This window comes from Euprymna scolopes, chromosome 7 (genome assembly GCF_053919585.1).
Source record: "Euprymna scolopes isolate OS-2025 chromosome 7, ASM5391958v1, whole genome shotgun sequence".
Lineage (NCBI taxonomy): Eukaryota > Metazoa > Mollusca > Cephalopoda > Sepiida > Sepiolidae > Euprymna > Euprymna scolopes.
Window position 1 is genome coordinate 51,019,221 of NC_136488.1, and position 12,940 is coordinate 51,032,160.

A 12,940-nucleotide genomic window follows, 5' to 3' on the forward strand; every position below is an offset into this window, starting at 1 on the left:
TTTAATGTTTTGGTTAAAAAAAAAAATAATTATCTTTCTCAATTAAAGAGATGAAAGTTTCATCTAAGTAAATCCAAAATATTAATATAGAGGAGTAATTTTGTTAAAAATTAAAAGGAATTATAAAAGTGTCTTTGAATGCGTTTCCTGATTCATATAAACTGATATGTTGAAGCATGCAAAGTGATTCAGTGGTGATTGCATTGTTGGTAATGTACAAGTGTGTTGAAGTATAATCACAAGTAAAAGGAATTGAAACTGATAAGCAGTGATTTGAGCAGAGAGTGAACAGCAGCAAAATGGAGATCTGAAAAACCTTAATGTTTACAAGATTCAGAAATTTTTTTTAATTAAAAAAGATTAAATTTCTAAATTTTTTTAATGGTCATTTTAAAAAAAAAAATCAAATAATCATGATTAAGTTTAGCAATCATCTCTGTACAAAAAAAAACAATTTTCTATCAACTAAGTTTCGCAATATTTGAAATTCTAACATTTTATGAATACGTTATTTTAAATAGCTAAGTCCTGTTTTATATCATAAAGAAATGTGATACAAAGCAATTTTTGGGCTAATCAATTTTATTGTTTAAGTTCTAATATTGAACATTAAATGAAAAAATATCAAATTAAATTGAAGTTTTAAACTTTAAAAAATGTTTTCTTAAAAATGAAGAAAAATAACCCGATTATAAAATCAAGGTTCTTGGAATCAAGATAAATATCAAATGAGTAAGAAATAATGTGTATGTGTGGAGTATTTGATAGTTTTAAGCCTTGACAATTAGTATATAACAGCTGGTGATTGATGATGAACGTGTGTAACCTTACCTACTGGAGATTGAACGTTGAACGAATTTGGCAAGCAAATATCAAATACCTCAACATGGTTGAAGTCCAACATCAAGGTATATGAAGTTTTGGATTATTTTTTTTGTTGGCTTTATACTGTATTCAACAAAATAACTTGAAAACAAGTCATCAAGCCAAGTCAACACAAGGGTGGAGAAATAAACACAAGAAAAAAAAACAACTCTAAAGATCCATACTGACACAATCATATCGAATACTGAAAGATTGAGATTATCTTCTGACATTTTGATTCAATTAGGCTAAAAGAAAAGAAACATTAAGATTTGCTGTCAGCCTAAAACATAAGATTGAAATAGACATCTAGAAAATAAGATCTTTTTTTTTAAATTTTAAATAAATGTTAGTAAAAATCAACAAACATATTTGCTGAGATTGACATGGTTTTTTTCTTTCAGTCAATTCATTGATAGTTGCCTGAAAATCCTTAAACCTGTTTCTATGTGATTCATTATCAACACAAAACATGAAAGCAAAACAGTAAAGGAGAGAAATTTTAAATGTTTTGATAAATTACAATAATTTACGTGGGGAAAAAAAGAAATATATTTAGAAATTTTAATCCTGTATTTAAAATATATAAAATCTTAAATTACAGCAGATAGTCAAATGTTCAGAAGTTCACATAGGTGTTTGGTTTGAGTGTGTAAGAGAATCTTGGTTAAATGGTTTAGTTTGGAAACAAAGATAACATTTTCAGATGCTTTCCTGAATAAGGATGCTTGTCAACATGCTTTAGACGGAAAAAAAAGAAAAGAGCACTAAACAAACAAGGTTTTTATATAAATAACAAATCAAATGAAACATAAAGGATTCTTTATGTCTCATTTTTTTTTCCACAACCAGTTTTTAAATATTAGAAATTTCAGACAGAAAAAAACAAACAAACAAACAACAAAAAACAAGTCATTCAATTCTGGATAAGAAACAAACATGCAACGAGGTCTCAATCTGATCTTTAAAATTAAACATTCAAGACATTTACATGAGGGAAATTAAAACGTTTCATGCAACACTAACTGCAATACTGATCCAGGGCTGACGAGATTACATGAAAAGAAATTATCTTTGCTGATTTAAAAAGCAGAAACTAAAAAGTTGGAAAGACCTACCTTAGCTTCTCGAATATACTGTCCACCAAGACGATTCACAGATTCTATTTGGTGTCGGCGCTCTCCAAGGGCATTATATATGTCCTGAAAATAATTAAGTTTAATTTACAATACAAATCATCATATTCGATTACATTACATATGAGCAGGTGTTGAACAGCTTTTAGAAATTGACTTCCAAATTAACCTATCTCCGGCCAAGTCTTTATCGCTCAGTTTCTCAAGTTCATTCTCATCACTCCTTCGCATGCTTTCTCCTATGAACTTAGCCTGCTAACCTAAGAACTCCCATTCACGCTTTCAAAATGACTAAATCATCAAAGTCTCCTGTTGTATACACACCTTCCTATACTGTCCAGATTTAATCTTCCTCCAAGAGATATGTATATAATATCAAAGCTCAGAGATTGTATGCTTTTACTTGTAGCAGGACCCAACATTGCCTAGTATTGACTGCCTCTTATGCTATTAGTTTTGTTTTGTCTTATTTTTTCAAATTTTTAAATATCTAATTGTTGGGGTAAGTCATATTGAGGACATTAAGCATTGAGGAGAAATAAGTGAACAAACATTAAATATATTTTAGTAAATCCAGAGTTATCTCCCTTGTGTTTCCCAAGAATCCCTATTCCAATAATGCCAATTCCAATATGGGGTCTCTTTGCCACCAAATGCAACGCTCAGTTTATTATTTGTTTTTCTCTCATAGATACCCACACTTTGCATGCCAGAGGTGTGCTGCCACTTTTATAAGTAGCTTCTATTACATCAATACAGAACTGCATACATTAATTAAATCTGTCACTAAATATGCTGTTAATTCTAACATAACTGAGCATTGAACAACCTTTACTAATCATTTGTTTACCTCTAGCTTATGCAAAGCCTATCAGACCACTTATCGTAAAATACAAATTGTTTTTCTTAACAAGGTATTTCTCTTGCATTCATTCCAGGATAAATATAGCACTTGTGATACTTTGCTCAAGCATAAAACCAAATTGCACCCAGTCTATGGTTATCTAACTTATTTGCTAGTCAATTATATAAGAACACAATTTAAGACTGTAAATTATACTTTACAAGAATTTATTGTTCGACTGGATACTCAAATAAGAAATATTGAGACTTGCTTAATCTGTGGTGTTTCAAAGAAATGTGTTCTCATCAGAGGAAAGATATTAGCAAGTGAATATTATATCAAAGCTATGAATTTGCTGGTAGTAATCTGAACTATTTGTGCTAAAACTTTTTCTTTTTGCATTCATGACTAGTTTTCATATAATGCTGTTTCAATTTATGCCAATACCAGCAAATTCATAGCTTCACTATAATATTCTAATATTCATTTGCTAATATCTCTTCTGATGATAAGACCTCATTTCTTTGAAACTTTGTGGATTAAGGAAATCTTAATATTTCTTATTTGAGTATCCTGTCCAACAATAAATTCATGTAAAGTAGAATTTACAGTCTTAAATTGTGTTCTATAACAAGCTCTATTTCCTACTTTAGTCATATTGAGCTTTTTATTTGATTGGGATTACTATATAAATATTTGCTTTACAAAAACTTTGGCCTTTAAACTTAATTTTTACTTTTTGATATATAACATTTTTTTTTTTTTTTTTAAAGTTGTGAACTTTAAAATAAATCATTGAAAAATGTTTTTATTATACAAATATATGGTTTATGTCAACAATTAATTTTTAGCTGCATTTATAATTGACTGAAATACAATTTTGAGCATGTGACTCATATGTATATGGTGTAATTTAGAGGCCAAATTTTTACAAACCCTGCACTGGCTAGATTTCAGTAATGATGCTCTGAATGTTGTCTTCCAAATGGCCTATTGTATCTAATTTATCAACATTGACATGGGACTTTCCCAAAGAAAATCTAATGGGGCTAAATTGCATGACTGGGGCGTTTAGTCCACCTCCTCCTCTCGCTCTAATTGGATGAATACAGATGTTCAATTTGTAAAAGTTAATTTTTGGAAAAAGAAACATGAACCACATTTACTTACCATCGTTTCATCAAGCAAGCCTTTAACTTCTTGAACATTGGAAGTGAGGGGGGGTTGTGCATTTGCTTTGGCTGCCATTTGTTGGACCCATTGTTTCTCGGATTTGACACCATTATGGTAAAGAGAGAGAAGCTCAAGGGCAGAGTCTACACTGCGCAGCCTGCAAGGAAGACAAACATTTCATATTCACAGTACAATTCAAATTATCTTTTAAATTTATATTTCAGAAGTTGATGACGACATTCAAGAATTGAAAAAATTTAAGATTTGAAAAAAAAAAAAAAAGAAATTTCTATTGAAATCCTTTGAGATAAGTAATTTGTATATTTATTTATGAACTGTAATCCTCATTTTCATAGTTGTTGTTTCAAGATGTTTCAGCCAACTATTCCTTTGACTTTCTACAGGTGGTTAACGATGACGGGATAGGAATACTGAGTCTCTTTACTGTATCCTCAGTAATTACTGCCTTTCATAGTTGTGAGAAAATAACTCTGTTCCGTCTGCCTGCTTCCCACCTGACTACAACTTGGATGTCTTCAAGTCCAATGTTAACAAATTCCTAATGAACCGCCTCCTTAAGTAAACACTTCATCAAATCTCCACACTAACGTAATGTACTTGCAATAACCCTTATCCCTGAGTGGTTTCCGGGCCTTGATAAGTGGTGATCACTGTGTTAAAAAAAAAAAAAAAGGCAGTAATTACTGAGGATATAATTAAGAGAGTCAACATTCCTATCCAGTCACGGTTAACCACCTGAAGAAGACCAAAGGAATAGTTGGCCGAAATGAGAAACAACAACAACTAAGATGAGGATAAATAAACAAAAAAGTTATATCATGTTCAGTCGATGCTTATTTATTAAAATCTTTAGATTTTTCTTGCCTTCCAAAATGATTAAGAGTTGTGTTAGCTTTTGACTTTTATAGATATATTTATATTCAAGCTGACATGGTCTTTGATAGTGACGCGTCTTTATTGAACCATATTTGAGGTGAATAGGGCAATGCTTTTCCCCAAGCTGGCTAGTCTGGTTTGCTTTGGTTGTTTTGTTTTACAGCTTAACCGTTTTTCAAGTTACTTAATGCTGAATCCAATAATTTTGGAAAAAAAGTGTTTATGCTTCAAGTTCTTTATATATTCAAATATTTATTCATGTTTGGTAGTTTTGTTTCACAGCACAACTCTTTTTGGATTACTTAATGACGAACTCAGTAATTTTGGAAAAAAAGTGTTTATGCTTCAATTCTTTATATATATTCAAATATTTATTCATGGAAATTGGTTTAGTTGTTTTGATGGAGAAAATTTTTTTTTATTACTTTGCAGGACATAATTGAGTTTTGCAAAGGGAAAAGAAAAAAAAACATTAATGTTTGGTGCATTTTAGGTCAGAAAGCCAATATCTTCACACATGCAGGGATATAAGTTGCAGGGATACTATGTAGGAAGTTGAGCAGCAAAATATCTGTTCATCTTACTTGTCAGCTACTACCTTACCCTCTCCTGCTTTGTCCAATGTATGGTATGTACATTCAGAGATTACAGTTAAGGTTATCTGCTGTAGAACGGGCTTGCCTAAATCTATATTGTTTGTCGGTCAGAAGTTTAGCAACTGTCAGGTGATGGACTAGCTTGATTAATTATGGACTCAAATATTTTGGTGAAAATAGGAAGGGGGCTAATGAGTCAGTTCTTTCACCAGAATTCTTGTAAACTGGTATCACAGAAGCAGTTTTCCAGCAGTCAGGAAAGCAAGATTCATTAAGGCATTTGTTATAAAATTTGGAGCGGACTGGAGCAACCTCAGCAGAGGATTTTTTTTTTTTTTTATAGTACAGCCGGCATGAGATTGTGTCCACATGCTTTTGACGTGTAAATTTACGTTACTAGTGATCCTGTAAATTTGCATCCTTCATGTAAGTTCTGTCCATTTCTGAAGATTTAAAAGGTTTCTGGTTAGTTTTCAGTTTTGTATAACTGAACCCCTAAAGTGACATGATCAGAAGGTCCCAGACTCAGAAGCGTAGGAAGACATGTTGGTTCGTTTCATGTTGATCGTTTGGCTGTTATTCAACATTGATAAATATATTTATTGGTAAAACATTCTATGTATGATCCTCAACAAAGACGTTGAGTTATGGGATCAGGGAGAAGCACCACGCCTACTTTTAGGACCTGACAAATTAAGAATTAAGACATACGAAGAAAATGATTATTTAACATAATTAACTTGATTGGACTATTGAATTTGAAACAATTTACTTTTTGACTTCTTGCACAATGTTCTTAGAAAATTGTTCAACTTTGATTCAACTATTATCTTTTTATCTTTATTATCTTTTTCTATGATCTTTGTTGTGACAATAGAGTAGAGAGAGAGACTAGAAACATCTCTTGTGAGGAGAGACTGTGGCAAAGAGTAGAGATCATCCTCCACTAGATTGCAAAGTCAGTTTTGTATTTTGTCAATGCTTTGAGTAACATTTCCTCAGATGTGATAGCAGAACTTCATCTTAGGATGTCTCTGACTTATACAAGTAAAGGATTGCATCAAAAGTTAAATACTTTCTGGAGTGGTGGTGAAATTATCCATTTTTTTCCAGCGACAATAGCAACAGATTTGACTTCTATTTTTCCATTTCAGGTTTGAAGCGAAAGTGAGTCAAAAGAGCTTCCTCAAGGAGAAAAGCATTCATTTCAACTACTGCAAAACAACCAATCATTTGTTATAAGTTAATGGTTTGTATTTCAGCATGGTATACATTACATTTTTTGTACTGATGAATCAAGGCTCAAATGCCACTTGAGGATAGGCGTTAATGAATTTGTCAAGTGAACGGTGAAACACCTTGAAAATTGAAGATGGTTGAAACGGAGTAGAATCTGATTATCTAATAGGACAACTCAACAAAAACTTGTTAACATTAGACTTGAAAATGATCATGTTATAGTTAACTGGAAAGCAACTCAGTATATTGTGTTCCATAGACAGGCAGTTTTTGGAAAGAAGCTCTGCTCACATAAGTTCAGCTTACCTTCAGATACATAAAAAAATTACTTAGTATTTTCAGGTAAACAAAGTTTTACAAGTTAGAAAAGCATTTCATCCAAGGCATGAAAATTGTTAAACAAAATGTTTTTACTATAGGCTTTAAAAATAAAGGTACAAGATTCAATTTGAAATTTATTTATCTTCAAAGTGCACTTTTATAAATTTTACAAAGTAAGGTATAAAAATTTAATTTAAATTGAATCAAAAAATTACCTTGGATTTATTTTATGTAATGTACATTCTGTTGCACTTTCAAAAAAAGAAAAAAAAAAATCATTGAAAATTTTATATCTATATTATTAATTGCTAGATGAATGATAATGTTTTTAAATTGCAACAAAATGCCTTGGATGAAATGCTTTTCTAACTTGTATCTTATCATTTTAAGATTATATTTTAAAGCTCTCCTTCTCTCTATTTCAGTTTGTATTTCTCCTCACACCACAACTCATTTTTTGCAACTCCCTCTTCGTAATACAGGTCTGAATAATGAGAAAATCTGAATTTTTTTTAACAAAAACTTTAAAATAACTTTTTTAGATAAAATTTTTTAAAACTTCTTTCAGAATAGAAAATCTTTAAAATTTAATAAGGAACATATTTCATATCAGTTTCATTAACAAATATTCAGTACATAATGAGAAAAATAGAGATGGAAATTTCAAAAGGACTGTATAACTGGTTACGGTCAATAGTAGTCCTCGCCAGCAAAAGTCTTTGTTATTGTTATTCTATTATTATTATTATTTAAAACATTTTGTGTCTTGCTCTTTCACGCGAGGACTAATGAGAGAGATTAAAACAATATTAACGAAATTATAGTTTTATATCAATTTGGTTCAAAGATTCAATGTAATGAATAATGATACCATAATTAAATGTTACTTTTTAAATCCTATTTTTGTTTCAAGAAATTTGGTAAAAAAAAAAAAAAAAAAAAATTGGCATCGTTAAAAAAAATAAAAAGCAAACAAAAATAAAACGCCTGAGTAACATGAGATACAGCTAGTTTACAATAATGAAGATAGAAAATTCTGTCTTTTCTGGTGTCTTTAACAGAAAGATTGATGAATTCTCATTCCTACTGTACACGACTAAGAAATTAACAGTAGAATAAAACCATGAAAATCAGTTCTATTTCAGACACCTGATAAGTGCCAATAACCAGAAAACGTTCTTGTCATGCAAATACATTGGCATCGTTAAAAAAAATAAAAAGCAAAACAAAAATAAAACGCCCGAGCAATTATTATTTAAAACATTTTGTGCCCTGTTCTTTCGCGCGAGGACTAATTTTGAATGCTTTACAGAGAGAAACCAAAGATTGGAGCTCAGTAAAGCACTTACCTTAGAAATAATGATAGAGTAGAGAAAGACTAACGACGTCCATTTGTGAGAAAGAGAAGAGGACATAATCCAATAGGGAGGTTATGTTTGGGATCATTTTTTTATGCCTCCGTTCAGTCTCAAAAGACAAAGGATTACCCCTGTAAGGACAGCTGCGCATGTAATTCTGAGGCAAGGATTGTGCAATCCCAACCATGCCTCTTCTGAATCGGCACTCTTTTGAATCCAGTGGCAAGAGGAAGTCCAGGACAACTGGAAACAATACCGAAATAATCGGAAAGTGCATACAGCACCTGGAAGTCCCAAATGATCACCTATTTAGTACCGACGAGGTTTGTGATACATTCCATGAAGTTATTTTTATGGATGTCAGAACATATGGCAATATACGTTTAGGCTTTTATTTTGGCCTTTGCAAAGTTAAATTGACCAGAAAATGTCTAAAATAAAATGGAAGAAAATATAGAAATACCTTTCCACAATTTGTATACAAATAGCATCCCATTGCTGTTGGATATCCTTAACTTCCTTTTCACGACTCTCCATATCTGGGTGTTGGGAGCTGCCTGAGCCACGCTGCTGTTCCATCAATTTACGGACATCAGCCATCTCGGTTTTCATGTCCTCAATCAGCGGTTGATTTTGTTGGACATGTGTTTGTAGTTCCTATAGACAAATATATAAGAAAATAAACATGTAGGTCTTCATTGTAATTTCTTTATAACAACTAAAAACCCATTTTTTAAAAAAACCTAATTGTGACAATTTGATCCTATTACATTTTTTAACTTTTATAATGCAGCAATGGATAAATTGTCAAATTCAATCTTATAAAAATGCGTATAATGTGGGGATTGATAAATCTCACCATCTTACCTGTAAGGATTCTCGAAGTGCACGTAAAGTATCCAAGTCTGAAGACATAACATCATTGGAAGCAAGATGGTTCTCGACTGCTTTAATAAGTTCTTTCACCTGGTCTATTTTTGACACAAGTATTTCGACAGTTTTCATTCTAAAAATGAAAATAGAAAGAAACAGTGTCTAAGAAAATCTTTGAATTAAGACATTAAGTAAAAAAAAAAAAAAAAAAGAGAAAACATTCAAATATCATTCTTGTTTACAGCACATATTGGCAGTGATGCAGGTGTTATATATTCATAATTTCATGTTGGCAGCAAGTCAAATCAGTCAAGATGGTTTTGTTTTACAACATATCAAACCTTTTCGAATCATGTAATACAAACTCCATTTATTTTGGTAAAAAGCTTTGTTTGATGATCTTAATATATTATAATATTTAATTTGGCATACTAATCATTTTTAGATTACTTTGTTTTGCATGTGTATATTTTATAAATAAACTGTCTATCTATATCTATAATGGAGTATGGTTTATTGCAGTTTATATTTATTAAATTTTTCAGTATAAACTCAGTTTTCAAAAAGGACACTATAAATTCCACTCTGAAGCCAAACAATTTTTTCATGGTGTTAACATTGCAAAATCAATTAAGATGAAGATGGTCTATGAGGACAAAAGGAATAAAATTAAATAGGATCTTGATTTAATAGAGGACTTGATTTAGAACTAGAAATATTTAAATGAATGAAGATTATAATTTTGAAATTTTATCTTAGCATAATGTTAAGATCAGTTAAACTGACCAGTTATTTAATTGGTTCACTAGCAACTTGTTTTTGTTCTTTTTATCATCTTCATTTTAAGCAAAATTTAATCTTTTCATATATGTTTATCAAAACTGAACATACTTACAAACATTGTTTTAATGGACTAACTTTAATGGTTGCAATGATTTTATAAGGATGAATATAACTGATCAGTCTGGATATTTTTTTTTCATAAAATAAATAAAAAAGCAAAACAAAGCAATAAAAAAGCAATAAAAAAAAGCAAAACAAGGAAAAAAAAAGAAATTTGTTTCATTGGTACATATGCATAAGTGGATTTCTAAAAATAATCAAAACAATGCATTTTAAGTAAAACCACTAGTACATACTTACATATATCAAAATTTGTGAAAACTCAAAAAACTAGGAAAAATAATTGATTAGATTTACTAGAAGTAATTTTTACAAAAATCATTTACTTTCTATCTGCCATAACGGAACTAAACAAAGGAGATAGCTTATTTTGTATGGCAAACTGACTTAAGCCGCAACAACTGCATTATTTGATAAATCTTATTTTTCTACTCAATTATTTGTTGTATTTTTTAGAATTTTTACTAATTTCGATAGGATCTGTAATTACATAATAATTTTTTTTTTTTTTTAAAGATATCTACTATAATGCACAAGCACCATTTCTTTCTTAAAACAGAAAGATTTTTTTTTTTGGAAAAGTCAACACATACCTCTCCAGATAGATCTGTGACAGAGCCTGCAATGAATTCCACTTCTGAACAATCAAATTGAGTTTGCTTCCAACAGGGTCTGCCCAGTGTTGAGATTTTGCAGATTTTTTAATATCTTCCAGTTCTTTCTCGTATGATTTAAAGGTATCAATAAGATCCTAAGACATTAGAAGACAAAAAAGAAATTCCATTCAAAAAATGTTCTAGATAAAAATGTACACATAGATATTGAAATCGAAGCAATATATTAAAAAATGTTCACACGAACAATTCCCACCAAATAATAGAAGAGCAATGAGGAAGATAAAGTTAACAAAGTAAAAACTAATTGAGAAAAAAAAAAAAAAAGTTTTACAAACACAAATATACAGATTTGAATGCAAAATGCAATAAATCTAATATGTTTAAATTGGGATAATAAAATGACACATTAAGCCTAGACTTTGACTAAAAGTCTAGGTTTATTGAAAGCAATAAGAAATTGCTCCGGTACTGTACTATGTAAAATATGATTTTAAGGTATAATTGAGTATTGAAAAGCAACACCTTTACTCATGATAGCTACGTAATTTTGATAATGGTGTTTATCATGCTTTGAATTCAAAGCATTCATTACATATACACACACACACATGCTATATTTCTTTATTTTAAAAACATTGTTGGCTACATATGTGAAACCATGTTTCAGCTGCGATTTCATAACAGATCCGACTTCCTCAGACTTTACAATTCAACTGAAACCAAGTCAAATACTTTTCTATTTATCTTGGTTTCAGTTGAATTGTAAACCTGAGGAAGTTGGATCTCTAATGAGATTGCAGCTGAAACATGTATGCAAATATGTAGTCAACAACAATGTTCATAGAATAAAGAAACTTATACTATAATACAGGTCTGTGTGTTATGGAGCATATGTTTCATAAACATTGAAATTTATTGGATTAACATCTAGGAAACAACAACAACAACAACAACAACGCAATCACTATATAACTTAAGATTAATATTTTCCAGAGGTAAAGTAACAAATGAAGTTTTAACGAGGTTAATACAAGAATGTTCAACACCAAAGTAGGGCAAAACATACTTTTTGTTTATTTGTACATAAGCATTAATATGTCACCACACGTTTATGAGCATGTTTCTGTCAGCTAGTTACTAGAGACCTCTTCAGGCAATATAGCTAATATGACAGCTGAGTGTAACCGATTCATCTTTTCTATAAGCTATATCGCTTAAAGTGGTCTCTAGTTACTAGCTAACAGAAACAGGCTCATAAATGTGTAACAACATTAATGCTTATGTAAAAAGAAATAATATATATAGGCAACAGATGGCATGACTCATCGGTCAGAGTATAATTGTCAATCAAAAAAAAATCAGAATAGAAAAATAAACTGTGGACTTTGCTTTAGAAGGAAAAATACAGACAGAAAATTAATGTACATATACATATTTTTACTTGGGTGAACTATTTATGGCAGAGAATGAATTTATTTAAAAAGTAAAAAAAAGAAAAATGGGTGAATTTTCATGCCATATACAAACCTTATGTTTATCCATGATGAGTTGAAGCGAAGCAACATCTTTCGGAATGGGTTCTTGCATTTGATTCTTCACAGATTGTTCCCAATTCCCTAAACTGCGACTGAAATTGTCAAGTTGCTGAACAAGCATTTGTTTTGGAGTGTTCTTATCTTTGGCATCTATGCAAACAGAAAAACAGATGTTAAGCATTATAATAAAATTTTTAGATGAATAAAAATTCTGAAATATTTTTGTATGTTAATGTTTGTAGCCTATATGTGATATTTTCATAGAAATCAAAAATACAATAGTGTACAATTAAATGAATTAAAAAACAATCTATTTAAAAATTTAATTTGATAATGAAATCCATCAGAATACATTTTGCTTTCTTTGTAAACAAATCAGTCATTTTAACCTTTTGTCAATAATTGATATAAAATGATAAAAAATGAATTAGTTTGTGACCTTTCGAAATTTTAAAGGAATTTGAAGATTAAACTGTTGCATGGCAAGTCATTTCTGGCTTAAAAATTCTTAACTAATATTAAAAGATCAAAATATTTAAGTTATTTATATCCAATAAATTTATGAATAGAGATTAAAACAATAT

At 30.3% G+C, this 12,940-nt stretch overlaps 1 protein-coding gene across 3 annotated transcripts in view; it reads right to left on the reverse strand.

The window, feature by feature from the left end:
• LOC145279739 (uncharacterized) overlaps positions 1-12,940 on the reverse strand; it is a 454,893-nt gene that overhangs the window by 203,886 nt on the left and 238,067 nt on the right. For all 3 annotated transcript variants that reach the window (XM_080131038.1, XM_080131037.1, XM_080131039.1), the window contains 6 exons: positions 12,349-12,506; positions 10,798-10,955; positions 9,296-9,434; positions 8,892-9,085; positions 4,015-4,174; positions 1,983-2,066 (listed from right to left, as the gene is read on the reverse strand). In XM_080131038.1, coding sequence (XP_079987164.1) covers positions 1,983-2,066; positions 4,015-4,174; positions 8,892-9,085; positions 9,296-9,434; positions 10,798-10,955; positions 12,349-12,506 — 893 coding nt within the window. The remainder of the gene's footprint in view (positions 1-1,982; positions 2,067-4,014; positions 4,175-8,891; positions 9,086-9,295; positions 9,435-10,797; positions 10,956-12,348; positions 12,507-12,940) is intronic.